The sequence below is a fragment of the Theropithecus gelada genome, chromosome 14 (assembly GCF_003255815.1).
Source record: "Theropithecus gelada isolate Dixy chromosome 14, Tgel_1.0, whole genome shotgun sequence".
In the NCBI taxonomy this organism is placed as follows: Eukaryota; Metazoa; Chordata; class Mammalia; order Primates; family Cercopithecidae; genus Theropithecus; species Theropithecus gelada.
This window is the reverse complement of record NC_037682.1, coordinates 12,843,238-12,866,928: the sequence shown is the minus strand read 5'-3', so window position 1 is coordinate 12,866,928 and position 23,691 is coordinate 12,843,238. Positions and strand designations below refer to the sequence as shown.

Here is a 23,691-nt window from a genome sequence, read left to right as displayed (position 1 = left end):
AGGACGCACCTTCCGCCTCAGGTCCTCCGTGGCTGCCGTAGTCGGCTGGCCGTGAGGCTAGGAGTTCCCGGAAGTGCCTGGGCAGCCGGTTTCCGGTGCAGGTGGGGAAAATGGCGGTGTCCACAGTGTTCTCGATTTCATCGCGGGTGAGGAGAGAGAACGTTCTAGCGTCCGGGGCGGGCGGCAGCGCGGATTACGCTTTGTCTTCTTCTGTGGTCTCTATCTTGGGGAGCGTTCGTCTGCCCGATAGCCTAGGGCAAGGGCAGGCCCAGGGAGAGGCCGATTCTGCAGCTCAGGAAATAAAGGTCGCTTCCATTCTTTGGTGAGCCTACTGTGTGCCGGTCTGGAAATAACTGCTTAAACGATAAGTCATCGTCCAAGACTCAATTCACCTCTCACCTACGTCGCAGGCGGGGTTAGCCCAACTTCCTCTGGACGCCCCTTCTCCCCATTCTTTAGTCTTTAATACCTTTCGTGGTTTCACATAGTATCTTGAGCTCTGTTTTGTTTATAACGGACATATAATAATTGTACGTGTTTATGGGGGTACAGTGTAATGTTTTAATACATGTGTACATTGTATAATCAAATCAGCGTAGTTAGCATGTCCATCACCGCAAATCTTTATCATTTCTTTGTGGTGATAACTTTTCAAGATCTTTTTCTAGCCATCTTGACATACACAGTACAGTGTTACTAGCTGTAGTCACTCTAATATGTAATAGAGCACTGGAACTTATTCTTTTTTCCTATCCTGCTGTTACAAAGTAACGAACTTTGCCTCTGTCTTCCCCTCCTACCCCCATCCTTATCTTTGTTCTTTTTTTTTTTTTTCCTATAGACCCAGGGACTTGATCTTTTTTTTTTTTTTTTTTTTTTTTTTTTTTTTTTTTTTTTTTGAGACGGAGTCCCGCTCTGTCGCCCAGGCTGGAGTGCAGTGGCGCGATCTCGGCTCACTGCAAGCTCCACCTCCCGGGTTCACGCCATTCTCCCGCCTCAGCCTCCGAGTAGCTGGGACTACAGGCGCCCGCCACCACGCCCGGCTAGTTTTTTGTATTTTTAGTAGAGACAGGGTTTCACCATGTTAGCCAGGATGGTCTCGATCTCCTGACCTCGTGATCCACCCGCCTCGGCCTCCCAAAGTGCTGGGATTACAGGCTTGAGCCACCGCGCCCGGCCGGGACTTGATCTTTATTCTTTTTTGATGTAGGCGTTTACACTATAAACTTCCTTCTTAGTACTGCTTTTGTGGCATCTCACAATTTTGTATATGTTGGGTTGTAGTTTGTCTCAGGATGTTTCCTTTTTGTTTGTTTTTTGTTGTTTTCCTTCTTGTTTCTTTTTTTTTTTTTTTTTTTGGAGAGACAGGGTCTCACTATGTTGCTCAGGCTGGTCTCAAACTCCTAGCCTCAAGTGATCCTCCCGCCTCAGCTTTCCAAAAAGTTCTGGGATTACTGGCGTGAGCCACCATTCCCGGCGTGTCTCAAGATATTTTCTCATTTTCCTTTTGATGTCTTCTTTGACTCATTGATTATTCAAGAGTGTGTTAATTTCCACGTATTTGTGAATTTTTCAGCTTTTCTTTTGCCATTGATTTCCAGGTTTTAATAAAATGTCTCTTGTACAGCATATAGTTGAATCTTTTTTTAGAAATTCATTCAGCCATTTCATGTCTTTTGATTGGGGAGTTTATTTTATTTTATTATTATTATTAAATTTTTGAGACAGAGTCTCGCTCTGTTGCACAGGTTGGAGTGCAGTGGCGTGATCTCAGCTCACTGCAAGCTCTGCCTCCCGGGTTCATGCCATTCTCCTGCCTCAGCCTCCCGAGCAGCTGGGACTACAGGCGCCCGCCACCATGCCCAGCTAATTTTTTGTATTTTTAGTAGAGACTGGGTTTCACCGTGTTAGCCGGGATGGTTTTGATCTCCGGACCTCGTGATCCGCCCACCTTGGCCTCACAAAGTGCTGGGATTATAGGCGTGAGCCTCCGTGCCTGGCCTGGAGTTTAATCCATTTATACTTAAAGTAAATAGCGGCCGAGGTGAGTGGATCATGTGAGTCCTGAAGTTCGAGACCAGCCTGGGCAACATGGCAAAACCCCTTCTCTACTAAAAAAATTTACAGGTGTGGTAGTGCACACCTGTAGTCCCAGCTACTTGAGAGGCTGAGGTGGGAGTGAGTCTGAGAAGTCAAGGCTGCATTGAGGTGTGATTTTGCAACTGCACTCCAGCCCGGGCATTAAGAGTGAGACCTTGTCTCAAAAAATAAATAAAATAAAATAGGGAAGTACAATTATCCCTTTGTATCCATGGGATGACTGTTGTAGGACCCTCTGTGGATATCAAAATCTGCAGATGCTCAGTCTCATATAAAATGGCATAGTAGTTGCATATAATCTACACATATCCTTTCTTTTTTTTTCTTTCCTTTTTTTTTAAATTATACTTTATCTTCTAGAGTACATGTGCACAACGTGCAGGTTTGTTACATGTGTATACATGTGCCATGTTGGTGTGCTGCACCTATTAACTCGTCATTTACATTAGGTATGTCTCCCCCACCGCACACATCCTTTCATATGCTTTAAATTATTTCTAGATTACTTATAATACCGAAAACAATGTCAAGACTATGTAAATACTTGTTATACTATATCTCAGTTGTTTTTTAATTGTTGTATTATTTGTTATTTCTTTTGAATATTTTTGATCCACGGTTGAGTGTGCAGTTGGTTGAGTGTGCAGTTGGTTGAATTTGCAGGTGTGGAACCCACAGATATGGAGGGCCAACCGTGCTTGCTGTTGCCATTTTGTAAACTGTTCTCTGTCTTACAACTTTTTTGCTCCTCTTTTCCACTCTTGTCATCCTTTATATTTCATTGACTTTTTTTTCTTTTTGTAGTCACATAGTTTGAGAAATGAATTTCTCATTTCCTTGTATGTCTTATGCAGGTATTTCTTTGTGGTTACCACGTGGCTTATGTAAAACATAACAATCTGTTTTGATTGATAACTTAATTTCCATTGCATACAAAAACTCTGCTCTTTTATGACCCCTTTTATGTTACTGGTGTCACAAATTATATCTTTTTATATTGTCTCCATTAACAAATTTTTATAGTTATTTTTATACTTTTGTCTTTAATTTCTATACCAAAATTAAAAGTGATTTACATACCATAGTTACAGTATTATAGTATTCTGTACTTGTCTATATATTATATACACACACAGATATATATATATATATTTTTTGAGATGGAGTCTTGCTCTGTTGCCAGGCTGGAGTGCAGTGGCACGATGTTGGCTCACTGCAACCTCTACCTCCTGGGTTCAAGCGATTCTCCTGCCTCAGCCTCCTGGGTAGCTGGGAGTGTAGGTGCGTGCCGCCAGGCCCAGCTAATTTTTGTATTTTTAGTAGAGATGGGATTTCACCATGTTGGCCAGGATGGTCTCTGTCTCTTGAATTCGTGATCCTCCTGCCTAGGCCTCCCAAAGTGCTGGGAGTGTAGGTGTGAGCCACCACATCCAGCCCTGTATTTGTCTATATATTTACCATTACCAGTGAGCTTTATGTTTTCTTTCTTTCTTTTTTTTTTTTTGAGACAAAGTCTCGCCTTGTCATCCAGGCTGGAGTGCAGTGGCGTGATCTCAGCCCACTGCAACCTCTGTCTCCCGGGTTCAAGCAGTTCTCCTGCCTCAGCCTCCTGAGTAGCTGGGATTACAGTCGTGTGCCACCACACCCGGCTAATTTTCATATTTTTAGTAGAGACAGAGTTTCGCCATGTTGGCCAAGCTGGTCTCTAACGCCTGACCTCATGATCCGCCTGCCTTGACCTGCCAAAGTGCTGGGATTATAGGCCGTGATTTTCTTTTGTTGTCTAGTGTCTTTCCTTTTTTACTTGGAGGACTTCTTTTAGCATTTCTTGTAAGGCAGGTCTAGTGGTGATGAACTCCCTAGTTTTTATCTGGTGAAGTCTTTATTTCTCCAACGTTTTTAAAGGACAGCTTTGCCAGATATAAGTATATTGGGTTGGCAATTCTTTTCTTTCAACATCTTGAATTATATTATCCCACTCCTAGCCAGCAAGGTTTCTGTTGAGAAATCTGATAGTCTTTTGGAGGCCTTCTCATATGTGGTAAGTTGCTTTTTCTCTTGCTGCTTCCAAAATTTGTCTTTGACTTTTGACAGTTTTTTTTTTGGAAAGATAACTGTCTTTAACTGACAGGATATAAAACATGAGCCAGAGAAGCATACAATTATTTTTCATAAATTTTTTTTAATGTCTTAGAAACCTTTATTCTTAGAGTTTTGGGGATTTTGTTGTTGTTATTGTTGCTCTATCTAGGCTGCATTTTTTTTTTGTTGTTGTTGTTTGAAATGGAGTCTCGTTCTGTTGCCCAAACTGGAGTACAGTGGCCCGATCTCAGCTCATTGCAACCTGTGCCTCCCAGGTTCAAGTGATTCTTCTGCCTCAGCGTCCTGAGTAGCTGGGACTACAGGACACCATGCCTGGCTAATGTTTGTGTTTTAGTAGAGATTGGGTTTCACTGTGTTGGCCAGGCTGGTCTTGAACTCCTGACCTCAGGTGATCTGCCCGCCTCAGTCTCCCAAAGTGCTGGGATTACAGGCGTGAGCCACTGCGCCCAGCTATTTTTTATAATTAGAGAGCTATTCCTGCCTGCAAAGACAAATATATTCCAATAGAAATTTCCGGTGATAATTTATTTAACGCAACTCGTAACAGTGTCACACAATTCCCTGGAACTATGTGACAACCATTATTGTTTCTTGTATGGAATGCTGCCTTGATACTAACAGGAAAAAAAGGGTGAAATTTGGCTAAAATAATAAGACATCCCAATTATTAGAATAATTACCTTGTAGTGATGATGATAGTCCTCCCCATCCGCGTTTATTTCTGTAGAAATTACTCAACCATGTTATTTTAGTACAGAAAGTAGGAACCCTGCCTTCAGTCTGCATCAGAATCTCTTAGAGGGCTGTTCAAAATTCATTCACCAAGGCCCAGTCCTAGAGATTCTGATCCAGAATGTTTATGGTGGGGCTTGGTAATCTGAATTTTCATTGCATGCTGTGTTAGTTTACTGGGGCTGCTATAACCTGTGTGGTTTGAAAAACAGAAATTAATTTTCTCATAGAAATTTCTAGCCTGGAGGCTAGAAGTCAAGAGCAAGGTGTTGGCAGGTTTGATTTCTTTTGAGGCCTCACTCTTTGGCTTGCAGATGGCCACCTTTTCACTGTGTCCTCACATTTCTGTGTGCGTGCACATCCCTGGTGTCTCTTTTCTGACTTTAAAGAGATAGGGTCTTGCTTTGTTGCTCAGGTTGTAATTTAACTCTTGGGTTCAAGCAGTCCTCCCACGTCGGCCTCCCAGGTAGCTGGGACTACAGGCACAGGCCACCGCACCCAGCTTTTTCTGACTTTTGACAGTTTGATTAAAATATGTCTCAGTGTGGACTTCTTTGGGTTCGTGCTAATTGAGATCTGTTGGACTTGAATCTGGATGTCCACTACTTTCCCCAACTTTGGGGGTTTTCAGCCATTATGTCTTTTTTTTGAGATGGAGTCTCACTCTGTCACCGAGGCTGGAGTGCGAAGGCACAGTCTCAGCTCACTGCAACCTCTGTCTCCTGGGTTCAAGCAATCCTCCTGCCTCAGACTCCCCAGTAACTGGGGTTACAGGCATGCGCCACCATGCTTGGCTACTTTTTGTATTTTTAGTAGAGACGGGGTTTCGCCATGTTGGCCAGGCTGGTCTAGAACTCCTGATCTCAGGCGATGCGTTCACCTCAGCCTCCCAAAGTGCTGGGATTACAAGCATTAGCCACTGAGCCCAGCCAATTATGTCTTCTAATAAGCTTTCCGCCCCTGTCTTTCTCCTATAGGACTCTCATAATGTGTATATTGATCTCCTTGATGGAGTCCCTAAGGCTTTCTTCACTCTTTTTCATTCTTTTTTTTTTTTTTTTTTAGGAAAAACCCTTATTTCAAATGACTGGTCCTTGAGTTTGCTGACCCCGCTGCTTGATCAGGTCTACTATTGATCTTCTCTAGTAAATTTTTGTGTTTATTTTATTTTATTTTATTTTATTTTTTTGAGATACAGTCTCGCTCTGTCGCCCAGGCTGGAGTGCAGTGGCGCGATCTCGGCTCACTGCAAGCTCTGCCTCCCAGGTTCACGCCATTCTCCTGCCTCAGCCTCCCTATCAGCTGGGACTACAGGTGCCCGCCACCACGCCCAGCTAATTTTTTGTATTTTTTATTAGAGATGGGGTTTCACCACATTAGCCGGGATGGTCTCCACCTCCTGACCTCGTGATCCATCCGCCTCGGCCTTTCAAAGTGCTGAGATTACAGGCATCAGCCACCGCGCCCGGCCTAATTTTCAGATTTTTATATATTTTTATTTTTTAGAGACGGGGTCTCACTGTGTTGCCCAGGCTGGTTCTCGAACCCCTGAGCTCAAGTGATCCTCCAGCCTCAGCCTCCCAAAGTGCTACAATTATAGACGTGAGCCACCATGCCTGGCCTCTAGTGAATTTTTCAATTCAGTTACTGTATTCTTCAGCTCCAAAATTTTCATTTGGTTATTTTTTAATGTTTTCTGTCTTTTTATTGGTATTCTCATTTTGTTCAAGCATCACTTTCCAAAGCTCATTGAACATCTTTATTATGACTAGTTTGAATTCTTTATCAGGTGATTCATATACTTCTGTTTCTTTAAGGTTCGTTTCTGGAGATTTATTTCATTCCTTTAATTGGACCATGTTTCCCTCTTTATTCATACCAGTCAGCATGGATAGAGATTCTGAGGGCCTCTCAATCCTTTCCTGAGGATGTGTCTTTTCTGGACTTGTGGATGTAGATTCCCAATGAGAGGGACTTGCCGGTTTCCTTTTGCAGGAGCTCGTAATTTCTTGCTCCCTCTAGTGTCTGCCTGTGATACTGCAGTTTCTCTGGAGCTGCTGCAAAGTCTCCCAGCTGTCTTCTTCGGTGGCCTCCAGACTTTTAGAGTATGCCATGTCCCATCAGTGCCCCAAGCTGGGCAAGACAAAAACCAGTCCCTCTGGTAGCTTCTCCAAAAGACAGAATGTTACAAGGGTGTGGTGGCTCGCGCCTGTAATCCCAGCACTTTGGGAGGCCAAGGTGAGTGGATCACCTGAGGTCAGGAGTTCGAGACCATCCTGACCAACATGGAGAAACCCTGTCTCTACTAAAAATACAAAATTAGCCGGGCGTGGTGGGGCATGCCTGAAATCCCAGCTACTTGGGAGGCTGAGGCAGGAGAATCGCTTGATCCTGGGAGGCGGAGGTTGCGGTGAGCTGAGATCACGCCGTTGCACTCCAGCCTGGGCAACAAGAGCGAAACTGAATCTCAAAAAAAAAAAAAAAAAAAAGTCAGAATGTTAGATGCACACTCCACTCCCCCTAACCCTGGGAGAGGCCACTGGGCTGTATTGGCCTTTCTCTGCGGTTTCAGGGAAGCTCTGGATCAGCAGCAAGCCACTAGGCATTTAGAGTGTGCTAGATCCTTTCAAGTGCTTAGAGACAGAAACCAGTTCCCCAGGGAGCCCCTGAAAAGCTAGAATGTTGGATGCACACTGCACCTCTTTCCCTCCCTAGGGAGAAGCTGGGAGGTGGGAGTTTTCTCCTGCTTGTTCTGCACTGAGCCAAGGATGAGTGATGAGGGAGTGAGTGCTTGCCAGTCTAAACTGTCACCTTTGTTCTCCATGGTTCTTTGTTCTCCCTCAACCTGCTGCCCTTTTCTGTCAGTACTTAGATTCAAACAAAACAGAAACCTGATCCCCCCCAAAGGTCCGAACATTATACATACTTTTCAGTCTTCTCTTTCCATCTCAGGTAGAAGCTAGGAGCTGGGGGTTATCTCATGATCATGCTTGGGCAGGGAGGGGAGAGACTGGCATATGAGTGCTACAAATTGTTCTGCTGGCTTTGATGCAACTGGTTTTGTGCTCACCTGGGGAGCAGGAGCCTCTCACTGGTTTCTGGATTTCTCATAGGGAATTGGTTTGTTTGTTGCTGTTGGCTCAGTGTCTCCATCAGGGGAGGAAGATCTGGGGTTTCCTACTCCACCATCTTCACCTCTTGCTGAGGTCACCACCTTGACATCATATCTTGATAGTTTATCCACTTCTCTGGATTGGGAGCCTTTGGGGGATTAGGGATCATGCTGTCTCTGTGTGCTCAGGATTTGACACAGGTGAGTGAGTAGAGTATAAACCATACAGTAAGAATTTTAAGGGAGTGCAAAGGAAGGAAAAATTGTTTCTGCCAGCATAGTTTCTGGAAAGGAACTGGTTAAGGACACATTTGCAGTTGGGACTGCGTTTTAATTCTAATTGCAGTTACTATTTGGATGATTTGGGGTGAGTTTTTGAACCTTCCTGAGCCTCTCTTTCCTTGGCTGTAAAGTGGGGACAATATCAGCATAATTTCTTTTTTCGGGGGGCTAGGGTCTGTTGCCCAGGCTGGCATGCGGTGGTACGATCACAGCTCACTGCAGCTTTGACCTTCCCAGGCTCAGATGGTCTTCCCACTTCAGCCTCCTGAGTAGCTGGGACTACAGGCATCATGGTGGGACTACCCCACTTTGACTAATTTTTGTATTTTTTGTAGAGACAGGGTCTCACTATGTTGCCCAGGCTGGTCTCGAACTCCTGAACTCAAGTAATCATGCTCGCGTCAACATCCCAAAGTGCTGGGATTATAGGTATGCGCCGCTATGCCTGGCCAGCAGCATAATTTCCTCATGACTGAATGTGATTGAATGCATTCAGCACCTAGTAAGCATTGAGTAAATGATAGTGATGATAGTTGTCATTACTGTAAAGATGTTTGTGGTTTGTTCTTTTCAGATGCTTGCTCTGTCAAGGCACAGCCTGTTGTCTCCTTTGCTCAGCGTGACATCATTCAGACGCTTCTACAGAGGTGACAGCCCAACAGATTCCCAAAAGGACATGATTGAAATCCCTTTGCCTCCATGGCAGGAGAGAACTGATGAATCCATAGAAACCAAAAGAGCCCGCCTGCTCTATGAGAGCAGAAAGAGGGGAATGTTGGAAAACTGCATTCTTCTTAGGTATGGGACTAGGAGCCTTTTTTTTTTTTTTTTAAATCAGGCAGCCTCCTGAGCCAGAGTAGGTTCAGAGAGACTCCCGGGAGTAGGATTCTTGGTGTCACTTCTCTTTTATTAGACATAGCCTTCTCAACCTCTTTTTCTTTTTCTCTTTCTTGTTTTTAGCCTTTTTGCTAAAGAACACCTGCAGCACATGACAGAGAAGCAGCTGAATCTCTATGACCGCCTGATTAATGAGCCTAGTAATGACTGGGATATTTACTACTGGGCCACAGGTACTGGGCACGATAAGCAGCATAATGTGAAAATAGGCTGATTTGAGTCTAGAATTGTATCCTAGATAATTTTTTTCTTTCTTTCTTTCTTTTTTTTTTTTTGAGACTGAGTTTCTCTCTTGTTGCCCAGGCTGGAGTGCAATGGCATAATCTCGGCTCACCGCAACCTCTACCTTCCAGGTTCAAGCGATTCTCCTGCCTCGGCCTCCTGAGTACCTGCGATTACAGGCATGTGCCACCATGCCTGGGTAATTTTGTATTTTTAGTAGAGACGGGATTTCTCTGTGTTGGTCAGGCTGGTCTTGAACTCCTGACCTCAGGTGATCCACCTGCCTCGGCCTCCCAAAGTGCTGGGATTACAGGCATGAGCCACCATGCCTGGCCTATAATTTTTTTCTTTTATTCATGAAGTAGACACTCAACCCAAACACTGTTCAAATTTTTGTTAAGTGTATAAAATTTGTTTTTTTTTGTTGTTGTTGTTTTTTTTTTTTTTTTTTTGAGACGGAGTCTCGCTCTGTCACCCAGGCTGGAGTGCAGTGGCCGGATCTGAGCTCACTGCAAGCTCCGCCTCCCGGGTTCACGCCATTCTCCTGCCTCAGCCTCCCAAGTAGCTGGGACTACAGGCGCCCGCCACCTCGCCCGGCTAGTTTTTTGTATTTTTTAGTAGAGACGGGGTTTCACCGTGTTAGCCAGGCTGGTCTCAAACTCCTGACCTGGTGATCCACCCGTCTCGGCCTCCCAAAGTGCTGGGATTACAGGCTTGAGCCACCGCGCCCGGCCAAAATTTGTTTTAACAGTTAAGGTTCTTTATTTGCAAGACAGAGTAGAAACTTGTCTGTCTCACTTAAGCAAAAAGGAGTTTAGTGGAAGGGTATGTGACGCTCACAGTGTCAAAGGTTGAAGAAGAACCATGCTGGAAATGGAATGGAATCAGACAACTAAGTCTGCATAGCCAGAGCTCCTCAATAGTTTCATTCTGGCCGGGCGCAGTGGCTCATGCCTCTAATCTGAGCACTTTGGGAGGCTGAGGCGGATGGATCACTTGAGGTTAGGAGCTTGAGACCAGCCTAGCCAACACAGGGAAACCTCATCTCTACAAAAAATAACAAAAATTAGCCGAGGAAGGTGGCGGGCACCTGCAATCTCAGCTATTTGGGAGGCTGAGGCAAGAGAATCGTTTGAGCCTGGGAGACAGAGATTGCAGTGAACTGAGATTGCACCACTGCACTCCATCCTGGGCAACAGAGTGAGACTATGTCTCAAAAAAAAAAAAGTTTCATTCAGACACAGCCTTTATGAGGAATGAATTCTAACTGTGTATAGTTAGGATTAACTTTGGCTATGAGTAAAAAAAAATCCAAAACAATAATGGCTTAAACCAGGTAGAACGGTCTTTCTCATGACGGAAGTCCAGAGGAAGGCACACTCCAGAGCTCACAGAGGGGCGTCAAAAAGTCATGGGTCCAGGTCACCCCAACTTGCTGCTCTTTCATCCTAGCATGTATTGTCTACTTCTTGATGCAGGACAGCTGCTGGAGCTGTCCTGTTCACATTTCAGCCCAGAAAAAGTGTGTGGAAGTGCATACCCCTCCTTGGTAGATCCCGCTCAGGAAATTATCCAGCATACTCCCACTTATTTGCCATTGGCCACAGCTTAGTTACTTGGCTACATCTGACCATAAGGAAAAATAATATACTCTATTCCATCTGCCCCGCTATGTTGGAGATCCTGTTATCGATGAAAATTGGATATTAGGGGATGTGTCATTCATTTCTGCCACACTCTGCAACTGCTGTTTTTGTGTCTCAATATTTGTATCAGAAATGATACAAAACTCCTGCCTCCCAGGAGTTTGAGAACAGCCTGGCCAGCATGACAATACCCCGTCTCTACTAAAAATGCAGAAGTTAGCTGTGTGTGGTGGTGCACCCAACTCCTCTGGACGCTGAAGCAAGAGAATCGCTTGAATCTAGGAGGTAGAGGTTGCAGTGAGCCGAGATCATGCCACTGCACTCCTGCCTGGGTGACAGAGCGAGACTCTCTCAAAAAAATAAATAAGGCTGGGTGCAGTGACTCACGCCTGTAATCACAGCACTTTGGGAGGTCAAGGCGGGTGGATCACCTGAGGTCAGGAGATCCTGACCATCCTGGCTAACACGGTGAAGCCCCGTCTCTACTAAAACTACAAAATATTAGCTGAGTGTGGTGGCGGGTGCCTGTAGTCCCAGCTACTCAGGAGGCTGAGGCAGGAGAATCGCTTGAACCTGGGAGGCAGAGGTTGCAGTGAGCCAAGGTCAGGCCACTGCACTCCAGCCTGGGCAACAGAATGAGACTCTGTCTCAAAAATAAATAAATAAAACTTTTAATATGTTTTTTCTGTAATAGGTAAATATAGATAGTAAGCTTTTTCTGTAATAGGTAAATATAGATAGTAAATATAGAGAGTGAATATTTTAGGCTTTGCAGACCATACAGCCTCTCATAACTATTCAAACCTCGACCTTTGTAGCATGAAAGCAGCCACAGACAACGGATAAACAAAAGAATATGATTGTGTTTCAATAAAGCCTTATTGTGGACACTGAAATTTGAATTTCATACTGTTTTCACCAGTTATGAAATATACTTCTGATTTTTTTCCCCCAACCATTGAAAAATCATTCTTGGCTGGATGTAGTGGCTCACACCTGTAATTCCAGTGCTTTGGGAGGCTGAGGCAAAGGATCTCTTGAGGCCAGGAGTTTGGGACCAGCCTGGGCAACATAGACCCCCTGTCTCCAAAAATAAAAATAAATTAGCTGGGCTTGGTGGTGCACGCTGTATTCCCAGCTACTTGGGAGGATCACTTGAGCCCAGGAGTTCAGAGACTGCAGTGACCTATGATCACGCCACTGCATTTCAGCCTGGGCAAGAGTGAGATCCAATCTCTAAAACTCATTCTTAGCTCACAGGGCATAGTTTGCCAACTTCTGTGCTAAGCAAAAGAGGTCAGACTCAGCCGAGCGCAGTGGCTCACGCCTGTAATCTCAGCACTTTGGTAGGCTGAGGTGGGCGGATCATGAAGTCAGGAGATCGAGACCATCCTGGCCAACATGGTGAAACCCTGTCTCTACTAAAAATACTGGGTGTGGTGGCGGGTGCCTGTAATCCCAGCTACTTGGGAGGCTGGGACAAGAGGATCTCTCAAACCGGGGAGTCGGAGGTTGCAGTGAGCTGAGATCATGCCACTGTACTCCAGCCTGGGCAACAGAGTGAGACTCCATCTCAAAAAAAAAAAAAGAGGTCAGACTCAAAGAGTACATACTCAGTACATAATCGGGCTCAAAGAATGTGATTCTGTTTACATGATAATCTGAAAAAGGCAAAATTTACAGGGACAAATCAGTGATTGCCAGGGTGTTGGACCTGAAGGGAGGGGTTGGTGTTCCACATCTTTACCCACACTTTGTATTATCAGGATTTTATTTTTGTTTTTAGCCGTTCCAAGAAGTATATCTTGGTATATCACTATAGCTTTAATTGGCATGTCTGGAATGACTAATAATATTGAGGATCTTTTCATGGGCTTATCAGCCCTTTATGTATATTTGGTGACGTGTCTCTTCAAATTTGCCCCCCACCCCCGCCTCCTCCCTTTTTTTTTTTTCTAAGACAGGATCTCACTCTGTCACCCAGACTGGAGTGCAGTGGTGCAGTCATGGCTCAGTGCAGGCTCCACCTCCTGGGCTCAAGCGATCCTCCTACCTCAGCCTCCATAATAGCTGGAACTATGGGCCTGCACCACCATGCCCAGCTAATTTTTGTTGTTGTTACTGTATTTTTTGTGGAGATGAGGGTTTGCCATGTTGCCCAGACTGGTCTCAAACTCCTGAGCTCAAGTGATCCACCTGCCTTGGCCTCCCAAAGTGCTGGGATTACAGGTGTGAGCCACCATGCCTGGCCAGATTTTCCATTTTGGAAGATACTTTCACTGGATATAGAATTCGAGGGTCACAATGTTTTTTCTTCTGTTAAATAGATATACTTCTACCTCCAGCTCTTAGTGTACAAGATCAGGTAGTCAAGAGTTCCACTGGGTTTGGGCTTTGGTTTTGCTCTGGTTACCTTCGGTGTGTCGCCAGCTTCACATTCCCTCTTGTGTTACCATGTGCTGTTTTCTCATTTCCATAGTTTGTGACGAGGTCTGCTGTATCTTTGTTCCTTTGTGTGTATCTTCTTTTTCTGAATCTTTTCAATAGTTTGTCTTTGGTTTCTAGCTATTTCAATATTATATATGTAGGTATTTATTTGATATTTATCGTGCTTTTGGGTTCTCTGGGCATTTTGGATCTGCATTTTCATCTTTTATTATTGTTGAAAAATTCTCAGCTATTATCCCTTCAGATATTTCTTCTGCTTTGTTTTCTCCCTCTTTTCCCTCTAGGATTCTAGTTATACTTAGTTAAATGGTTTAATATTGTCCAACAGCTTTTGTGGGGGTTGTTTGTTTTGGTTTTTTGGTTTTTTGAGACAGTCTTGCTGTGTCACCCAGGTTGGAGTGCAGTGGCGTGATCTTGGCTCACTGCAACCTCTGCCTCCTGGGTCCAAGTGATTCTCATGCCTCAGCCTCCTGAGCAACTGGGACCACAGGCACGTGCCACCATGCCTAGCTAATTTTTTTGTATTTTTAGTAGAGACAGGTTTCACCGTGTTGGCCAGGCTGGTCTTGTACTTCTGGCCTCAAGTGATCCATCCACCTCAGCCCCTTAAAGTGTCGGGGTTATAGGCGTGAGCCACTGTGCTCAGTCTGTCCAACAGCTTTTGGGTTCTCTGTTTTGTGTTTTTTCACTCTTTTTTCTCTTTGTATATCAGTTTGGGTAATTTGTATTAGATAGTATCTCTTGACTTATCTTCCACTAATTCTTTCCTTGATGATGCCAAATCTCATGATGAGCCTGTTGAAATCATTCTGCATATCTGCTACTGTATTTATTTTTAGCATTTCCGTTTGACTTTTGGAGTTTCTAACTCTGCTAGAATTTCTCATCTGTTCATACATTTTGTCTGCTTTTTCCACGGGCGCCTTTAATATTAGTCATAGTCATTTTAAATTCCCTGTCTGATAGTTCTAACGTCTGGGTCATCCCTCAGTCTGCTTCTGTTGATTTCTTTGTCCCTTGACAGTGTGTTGTTTTTCCTTCTTTCGTGTATGTGTCTGTAGTAATTTTGTGTTGATTATTAGACATTGGGGTAAGACAGTAAAGACTGAGGTATGTATTTATGCTTACAATCGGGGTGCTTCTGCTTTACTGTTAGTATGGGGATCAAGTCAGTGAGTTGGGAGGTAAGCTCAGCTTGGGTTTTGTTTTTGCTTTGGTTACCTTCATTGCATTACCAGTGTCTAGTGTTAGTTAACATGTGCTTAGGGTGGAAGCTGGCTCTGTCGCCCAGCCATCTCGGCTCCCTGCAACCTCCACCTCCCGGGTTGAAGCGATTCTCCTGCCTCAGCCTCCTGAGTAGCTGGGATTACAGGTGCGTGCCACCACGCCTGGCTAATTTTTTGTAGAGATGGGGTTTCACCGTGTTAGCCAGGATGGTGTCGATCTCCTGACCTCATGATTCGCCCTCCTGGGCCTCCCAAAGTGCTGGGGTTATAGGCGTGAGCCACCGTGCACGGCCTCCAAAGGGTTTCTTCTTTTTTTTTTTCTTTTTTTTGAGACGGAGTCTCGCTCTGTCACTCAGGCTGGAGTGCAGTGGCGCGATCTCGGCTCACTGCAAGCTCCACCTCCCGGGTTCACGCCATTCTCCTGCCTCAGTCTCCCGAGTAGCTGGGTCTACAGGTGCCTACCACCACCCCTGGCTAATTTTTTGTATTTTTAGTAGAGACGGGGTTTCACCATGTTAGCCAGGATGGTCTCGATCTCCTGACCTTGTGATCCGCCCACCTCGGCCTCCCAAAGTGCTGGGATTACAGGCTTGAGCCACCGCGCCCGGCCAAGGGTTTCTTAAGAGAAACCCTATTCTACCTTCAGCTCTCAGCCTTCCTTGCATTTCTGTGTCTCAGAGGGAATCTCTGTCCGTGTTCTTGTCATCCCCCAGTGCAGCAGCCTTCCTGTTGCTTTCCACCTGATGCTTGGTTCAGGAGAGGAGAGGTTGGGATGGCACTCTCTGTTGTCCTGGTCTAGCCTTAGTCCCAAGTAGCCCATGTGGTCCTGGGTCTTGGAGCTGGGATTTCTCAGTGATAGGGCCTCTCCCATAGGGGTAGAGGAAAAGAGTCCAGGCTGGGCTTTATGCTTTTTTTTTTTTTTTTTTCCTGAGACGGGGTCTCGTTCTGTTACCAAAGCTAGAGTACAGTGGTGCAATCTTAGCTCACTGCAGCTTCGAGCTCGGCTCACATAATCCTCCTGCTTCAGCTTCCCAAGTAGGTAGGACTAGAGGTGCATGCCACCACACCCAGCTATTTTTGTTTGTTTTTGTAGAAATGGGGTCTCACTGTGTTGCTCAAGCTGGTCTCAAACTCCTGGCCTCAAGCAGTTCTGCCTTGGGTTCCCAAAGCACTGGGATGTGCATTTTTTTGGCCGCATTGGCTTTTCCCCTCCTCCTGGTCTTTATCAATGAGGGAGGTTCTTTCTAGCCTCCTGCTTTCTACCCAGTCTTTGTCAAGAGCACACCTTTGTGAGAAGAACCTGTGAGTGGGTGCATATTCCATTTGTCTGGGGTTTTATTTTTATTTTTATTTATTTATTTTTTTGAGACAGAGTTTCACTCTTGTAGCCCAGGCTAGAGTGCAGTGGCACAATCTTGGCTCACTGCAACCTCTGCCTCCTGGGTTCAAGCAATTCTCCTGCCTTAGCCTCCCGAGTAGCTGGGATTACAGGCGCCCGCCACCACACCTGGCTAATTTTTGTATTTTCAGTTGAGACGGGTTTCACCATGTTGGCCAGGCTGGTCTCGAACTCCTGACATCAGGTGATCCACCCGCCTCAGCCTCCCAAAGTGCTGGGATTACAGGTGTGAGCCACTGTGCCCAACCTGTATCTGTGGTTTTATACACTCATGCTAGCCCACACTTGGCTTTTTTTTTGAGACGGAGTCTCGCTGTGTCTCCCAGACTGGAGTGCAGTGGTGCGATCTCAGCTCACTGCAAGCTCCACCTCCCAGGTTCACGCCATTCTCCTGCCTCAGCCTCCCGAGTAGCTGGGACTACAGGCGCCCGCCACTACACCCGGCTAATTTTTTGTATTTTTAGTAGAGACGGAGTTTCACCGTGTTAGCCAGGATGGTCTCGATCTCCTGACCTGTGATCCACCCGCCTTGGCCTCCCAAAGTGCTGGGATTACAGGCGTGAGCCACCACGCCCAGCCTCCACACTTGGCTTTTAACAATTCATTGCAAATTTTAGTGGCACAGGCCTGCAGTCCCGGCTGCTCTGGAGGCTGAGGCAGCAGGATTGCTGGAGCCCAGGAGTTCTGGGCTGCAGTGCACTATACCGGTCAGGTGTCTGCTGTAATAAGCTTGGCATCAATATGTTGACGTCTCAGAAACAGGTGACCACCCGATTCCCTAAGGAGGGGTGAACCAGCCCACGCTAGAAGTGGAACAGATCAGAATTCCTGTGCTGATCAATAGTGGAACTGCACCTCTGACTAGCTACTGCAGTCTACCCTGGGCAACATAAGGCTGGCCCTGTCTGTATTAATTTTTTAAAAAAATTTTGTTTTGTTTTGTTTTGTTTTGTTTTTTGAGACAGAGTCTCGCTCTGTCGCCCAGGCTGGAGTGCAGTGGCTGGATCTCAGCTCACTGCAAGCTCCGCCTCCCGGGTTTACGCCATTCTGCCTCAGCCTCCCGAGTAGCTGGGACTACAGGCGCCCGCCACCTCGCCCAGCTAGTTTTTTTTTTTTTGTATTTTTTAGTAGAGACGGGGTTTCACCGTGTTAGCCAGGATGGTCTCGATCTCCTGACCTCGTGATCCGCCCATCTCGGCCTCCCAAAGTGCTGGGATTACAGGCTTGAGCCACCGCGCCCGGCCAAAAAAAAAAAATTTTTTTAGCTGAATTTCTTTTACCCATTTGTATGATGTCCAGTGTCTCTTATTCCTGTGCTTGCCACAGGTGAGCAAGTACACAGCTCTCGTTTCTCCTTTGAAGGGCCTCTTTTTCCTTAGGTTTCATCTGTTGGGTTACCCTGTGACCTCAGCTCTCTGATATCTTTGAGAAGAGTCATGATATTTGTAGTTTATGTGGCTTTTTTTGTTGTTACAGTGAGTGTGATATTCTTTCCAACTTTCTGCATTCTTAGAGGAAGCCAAAACCTCTTTGATCTTATTTTGATTGTCACATGAAAACAGAGCCCTCACTAGATGCCAGGCCCTGTGCCGAGTAAGGGAGAATCTGACTTGGTTTTGAGGAATTCTCTCTTCTGGCATCATACCTAGAGTTGGTGGAAGGGTAATTCTGGAGCACATTTCCTCGGCTTTGGCAGTGGGAGGCTTTGCTTGTAATTGGCATCTTAAATAAGTGTCCCGAGGGTGTAGAGAAAGGTCAGAGGGAGCAGTGCACTGCCAGACCTGCTGCCGTAGACCGAGGCTGACCTTCTCATTCTTCTGATTCAGTATCTTCATTGCCCGTTCACTGAAATCTGGTTCTTTAGGCCCATGACAGTTCTGTGTGCCTCTAATATCCTTCCAATAAATTCCTTTTTGCTTATGTTTACTAGAGTTGTTAGTTTCTGTCTCTTAAAACTGAGGACCTCTAACTGATTGACAAAGGAGAAAGAGGTTTTGTTTCAAGAAAGGTATACATTGCAAGGGAAAACACAATGTCTGGGGAACAATGGAATTGACAAATGCAAAGCAAAGTAGTACAGCTAAGATTGTGCGGGCCAGGGGTCAGCAAACTTGTTCATAAAGGATCAGATAGTAAATATTTCACTTGTAGTCATATGGTCTCTGTTGCAAGTACCCGATTCTGCTGTCGTAACACAAAAGCAGCATGGATAATATGTAAACCATTGGGAGCAGCTGTTCCAATAAAACGACTTGCAAATATAGGCTCCCACAGTTTGCCACCCCCTGGTATAGGCTAACATCGTGTATATTTAGAAGAAGGATGGAGACAGTCTATATATCCATCTGTGGTTCTTGGCCAATGTTTCAAGTTTTAAGATTCTCATACCTGAGCATTGACTGATTATGGCATAATTTTTTCTGCCCACTCTTCTCTTGCAGAAGCTAAACCAGCCCCAGAAATATTTGAAAATGAAGTCATGGCCCTGCTGAGAGACTTTGCTAAAAACAAAAACAAAGAGCAGAGACTGCGTGCCCCAGATCTCGAATACCTCTTTGAAAAGCCACGTTGAGCTGTGCTGCACAGCCTGGCATAGGGGTTCAGTCTGCGGATGGTAACTACTTACGATGGACGTTAGCCTTGGCTTCCAGCTTCTCTTTAGATGCCCAGCTGCCCCACCCCAGACCATTGGTCCTGCCTCAAGTGATGGACACAACCCTTTCCCAGGACATACATGTAAATGTGCAATGTGACTCATTCTCATACTTTTTTGTTCAACTGTGAGCCTCAAAAGTGATTTGTCAGCAATGCTGGCATGCAGGCCTTGCCTGGCTGCTATCTCTAGAGGAAGTCTGCCACGAGAGGGCGCTGCAGGCGAAGCAATTGTGCTTGCTCATTGCCTCAGCCCAAGTGTACTCAAAGAAAAGAGGCAGCCAGCTGTGCGTGCGATAAGGAAAGCCGCCCGCCCTCCCTGCAGCTCCCTGCCCTCAGTGGCCCAGGGCTTTGTTGAAGTGGAACTCCCCACTTCCAACCTGGTATGGCTCCTTCTGCGAAGGGAAGCTGATCCCAGCCTCCTGAGCCAAATCCTTCAAAGGCACAGCAGGCAGAATGAGGGCCACAGGCAAGAATGGCGTAGGCACGCTGCTTAAGAGTCAACATCTTCATCATTGGGCTTTCTTTAAAACATACACTTTGTAAGTTGAAAGAGAATTATTAAAGAATACTGAAAAAAGGAAATTTACAATTTCCCAGCCCTCACAATTAATTTTAATTTTGTCTGTTTTCATATAACCCATAGTCATATGTTTATGGAGTTTTACAAATTCACAATTACAGGTTTTATTTCCATGTAGCACTATAGAAAACTTTCCCCCTCATTCCTACAGTCTTCACAGTTATTTTAGTTGACTAAATAATAATACATAAGAAATAATATATTAGAATGAATTAGTTAGAAGTGTTTTTAAAAGCTCTGTGTGACTTCTGTGTTGCTAGTGGTGCCCTCCCTGGAGGGGTTTTGCCCTCAGAGCTGTAATCTAGGCAGTAGAATCAGTCACCCAAACTGGACCAGGTGCATCTAAAGGTGTTGACCAGAAGGTCGGCCAGATTTGATGAGCAGGTGGTGGGTGATTATAGGAGCCGCACAAGGGAAAGACACACGTACATGTCTCCAGCATTGTTGAGCTGCAGGGTTCCTACAGAGCCACCTCATGGTTCCTGCCTGCCCTTCAGTATCCCTGGCTCAGGAGGAAAGGGAAGAGATGTAGCCTTTACATAATCACAGTAAAGCCTCAGCACTCCTCCAGACTGGTGGTGGTATCTGTATTTTATACATAAGAAAGTGGGCTCAGAGAGAGGAAGTAATTTGTCCAAGGTCAGGTAGCTATTGAGTCGAAAAAGCAGAATTTAGTATAGCTCAGTCTGCCTCCAAAGCTCCTGAACTGTCTACTAGAACACACTGCTTTACTGCTGGAAATTTAATAGACGTCTCTGTTTGGAGAAGCTGTGGCAAGTTAAACGTGACAGTTCTGAGACATGACCTCTGTGTTACACGGTGGGTAGGAATCTGCCAGGTGCTTCGTCAAGTGAGTAGATCTGAACTTGGCCACTCAGGAAGCAGCGCAATGCACTGGTTACACATTCAAATCCTGGCTCTGCTGCTTACCTGCTGGATACATGAATTGACCTGAGCCTCAGTTGCCTCTTCTATAAAATGGGGATGATAATGCTTCCTGTCTCAGCTAGTTGATGAGATGAAATGAAACACACAAAGCTCTTACATGGTAACTTGCACAGTACGTACTCTGTAGATGTGAATGTCAGCATTTAGTCATAGCCTCAGTCTGAGACTTAAAACCTGTCCCTAACACAAATTGCCTGGCATATCAGTGAGGTCACCATAGCTACATCCAGGGTGTCTCATCTGCAGGTTGGAAAGCTGAGCCTATTAATAGAAGCACAGAGTGTCTTACCTCCCAGTGAAGACTAGAGAGAAAACAGACCCTGGTGACGAGACCTTTGATGGAAAAATCTAGCACTCTCCCCTAAGCGAGGAATGGAAGTGAGATTCGCAGAAGCAGGGCAGGCGAGGGAGGAGACGTCTCCCTGGGAGCTTGCTGAAGACTCTGGCTATTCTCTCGGGCTGCATTTGAGGTACCCTGGGGAGAATGTTAAGCAGGCCCAGAGTTTATATATAGACATAGATCTGGACTGTACGAAGTGCACATGAATCGGGCACCATTTATCCTTTGCATGTTATACAACAAACCCCAGTAGCCAAGGATGTAGTTGGAACTTTTCTTCCCCTCGGGTTTGATCCCTTCTTAGCCTGATTTTGTCTTATTTAACACAATGTTCAATTGCTGCCACTTTCACCTGGGAATGGCATGCTTCTAGAGGAATTGTTTTCCTCCCAGGCTGCTGGATTGTGTCATCTTTGAAAGTGAAGGATCTTGCTAAGTTCAGCTGCTCAGTTGTCAGGCCCAGGGGTGCTATGTAAACAGTTTTTCCCTTCATTAGGCATTAAGTGAAACTAGGCTGGCCACAGTGCATTTTTTAAGAAATTAATAAACATATAGCAAGGGCCAGCAGCCCTCGAAGGACCCCTGATGAACAGAAGCTAGACTCACTCCTTTTACTTTGACATATCCCTGCTTACTGACCTCATTCAGAGCCTGCGTGGGGCAGATGAGCGTCTGGCCCTGTCCTGACCGACTCAAGTGGTCTTGTGAGTCCTCCTGCACAGGCTCCCCGCGTGACACCTTAAATTGGGTCAGGAAAGGCTGTTCTCTTCCCATCGTTTCCTTTTAATCATCCTAAGTCTTAAAAATCCATGAGCCAAACACCTTGTGCTGGAGCTGTCTGTGCCTTAGATAGAGTATGTCTTTTGGGGGTCCTTGTAGAAGCACCTCTTGCCAGTACCTCTTACTGGCTTTGAGCATTATCTGGAGGTCATCTGGTATGTCTCTTCTGCTCCAGCCAGGGTGGCACCAGCACAGACCTGGTTCATGTTTTTAAACATCACCGGGAAAAGATTCCGCTGGGATGGTTGAGGGCTCACATTTATCCTTCAGTCCATCTGTAGCTATTTGTGGCTAGACAAAGAGAGGAAGGTTTGATGATAAGCTAAACAGCCTTAAATGGCAAGCAGGTCTGTGAGATTTTTGACCTGACAGCCCCACTTAATAGTATGTTCTGTAGTATCTGAGGACAGTGGACTCACCATCCCACAGCTATCAAGTTGATGACACTGATGAGTACCCACTTAAGCTACTTCCTGACACCACAGTTTCCCAGTGAGCCCTCTGGAAATGAAGAGTGGTGTTCGAATTTTCCTGTCAGGGAAGATGGCATTGGTAGGATAGGTGGCTTCAGGCCAGCAGTACTTTGTGTGACTTAAGAAACAAATGTTAGCAGTTTGTTAGAGGGGTGGTAGAAAGTTTAAGCTATCCAGGACAACATCAATCTTTAAAGGAAATGGGTAGATTTATCATCACCTATAGCTGCAAAAGAAGAGTTAAAGCCTTTCGTTGGATCCCGGATCTCAGACCCCAGATACGCTTTTTTTTTTTTTTCAAGACAGGGTCTCATTGTCTCACTGTCGCCCGGGCTGGAGTGCACTGGCAGGATCTCCCCTCACTGCAAGCTCCACCTCCTGGCTTCAAGCGATTCCATGCCTCAGCCACCCGAATAGCTGGGATTACAGGTGCAGGCCACCATGCCTGGCCAATTTTTGTGTTTTTAGTAGAGACAGAGTTTCGCCATGTTGGCCAGAGTGGTCTCGAACTACAGGCCTCGTGATCTGCCTGCCTCAGCCTCCCAAAGTGCCAAATATTCCTTTCAAAGAGGAGAATGTTTCTTTAAGAAGGGGATTGTATAATCTGTCATGAGATTAGAGTATAAAAGGAAAAAAGTGGGGGAGGGTGGATATATCACTTTCTGTAACAACACATCACAGCATGGAACTTTCAGCAAGTGAGGACGTTAAGATGTACATTCTGTTTCCCAGTGGATTTCAGGTGATTTGGCTAATGTTTAACAAAATGTTCTCCTCTGGTGATGCCCTGGAACACGTGTTCAGGGGAAATAGAGTAGTTAAGAGGAGCTGTTTAGGAATCAGGCCTAACCTAGAATCCTGGAGCTCCCATTGATCAGCTGGGTGGCCTCAGACACGTCATTTAACCTCTCCAAGCTTCTGTTTCTCATCTGTGAAAAGGAAAGAAAAGGAACCCGACCTCACAGTGTGGGTATAAGGACCAAGTAAAGTCCTGCCCCTGGAGAGCTTCGTACAGCCCCTGTGCCCCAAGTAACACTTGGTAGTAGTAACTGCTAATGGTTAGGCTTGTGTACCCAACACTGCGAGTGCCTTACATCATTTCATCCCATAATACCGTGAGATAGGTGCAATGATGATTCCCCTCTTAGAGATGAGGAAAGTGAGGCTCGGTGAGATGAAGTTGCTAGCTCAAAGTCACAGATAGGAAGCGGTGGGGCTAGGGTTTGAAGCCAGGCAGTGGGCCCCAGGGCCCTTGCACTTAGGTACCATGTGCTACCGTGCCTCAAAACATGAAAACCATCATCATCTCTCTTCTAACGACTTTTCATCCTGAATCTTGTCTTGGTCCATGGAAGACTGCTGGCGTGGACAACTTTGCACAGATTGGGCTACCCTCTCTTGGCTCCCTATCGGACCTGGGGACCATGACTCATAATGTCACAGCCTCAGCTGCTCCAGACTTAACCACCTGAGCCTTACAAGGAGGACACATGCAGCCTAGCTCTCCAGGTGAGAGTCTGGAGTTCAGAGACTTCCTGTGGATTTGGAGGGGAGCCAGAGGGAAGGGCTCAAGTTCTGCCCTGTTTCAAGGGTTTTCTCCTTACCCTGAGCAGTAGAAATGAGCTCTGATGCTTTCTGGCCTTCCCATCACTGGCTGTCCTTTCTATCCAAGTGGGAGGCTGCCTCTGAGAGTTGGATGTGCCTGTTAGGAAGCCCACATAGAACTCATTCCACGTCCCAAGATGAGT

At 45.7% G+C, this 23,691-nt stretch overlaps 1 protein-coding gene across 5 annotated transcripts; it reads left to right on the top strand.

Moving 5' to 3' along the window:
- The first annotated feature begins 5 nt into the window (after positions 1-5).
- SDHAF2 (succinate dehydrogenase complex assembly factor 2) lies at positions 6-19,425 on the top strand. Of its 5 annotated transcripts, none has more exons than XM_025355262.1 (5): positions 6-146; positions 8,049-8,248; positions 8,904-9,127; positions 9,290-9,399; positions 18,609-19,424. In XM_025355262.1, exons 2-5 carry the CDS (start codon positions 8,216-8,218, stop codon positions 18,737-18,739), a joined length of 498 nt encoding a protein of 165 aa, XP_025211047.1. In that variant the 5' UTR covers positions 6-146; positions 8,049-8,215; the 3' UTR covers positions 18,740-19,424. The 5 variants fall into 5 exon arrangements, with proteins under 5 accessions (XP_025211047.1, XP_025211046.1, XP_025211050.1 ...); XM_025355265.1 differs by lacking the exon at positions 8,049-8,248 and adding an exon at positions 9,580-9,627 and having other exon boundaries at positions 42-146; positions 18,609-18,727; XM_025355261.1 differs by lacking the exon at positions 8,049-8,248 and having other exon boundaries at positions 14-146; positions 18,609-19,425.
- Positions 19,426-23,691: the final 4,266 nt, after the last annotated feature.

Excerpts from the sequence above, each read along its gene's own strand:
- SDHAF2 (XM_025355261.1), top strand. The coding sequence starts at position 111 with ATGGCGGTGTCCACAGTGTTCTCGATTTCATCGCGG. Across the intron at positions 9,128-9,289 it reads GAAAACTGCATTCTTCTTAG|CCTTTTTGCTAAAGAACACC; the intron begins GTATGGGACTAG and ends TCTTGTTTTTAG. Across the intron at positions 9,400-18,608 it reads TATTTACTACTGGGCCACAG|AAGCTAAACCAGCCCCAGAA; the intron begins GTACTGGGCACG and ends CTTCTCTTGCAG.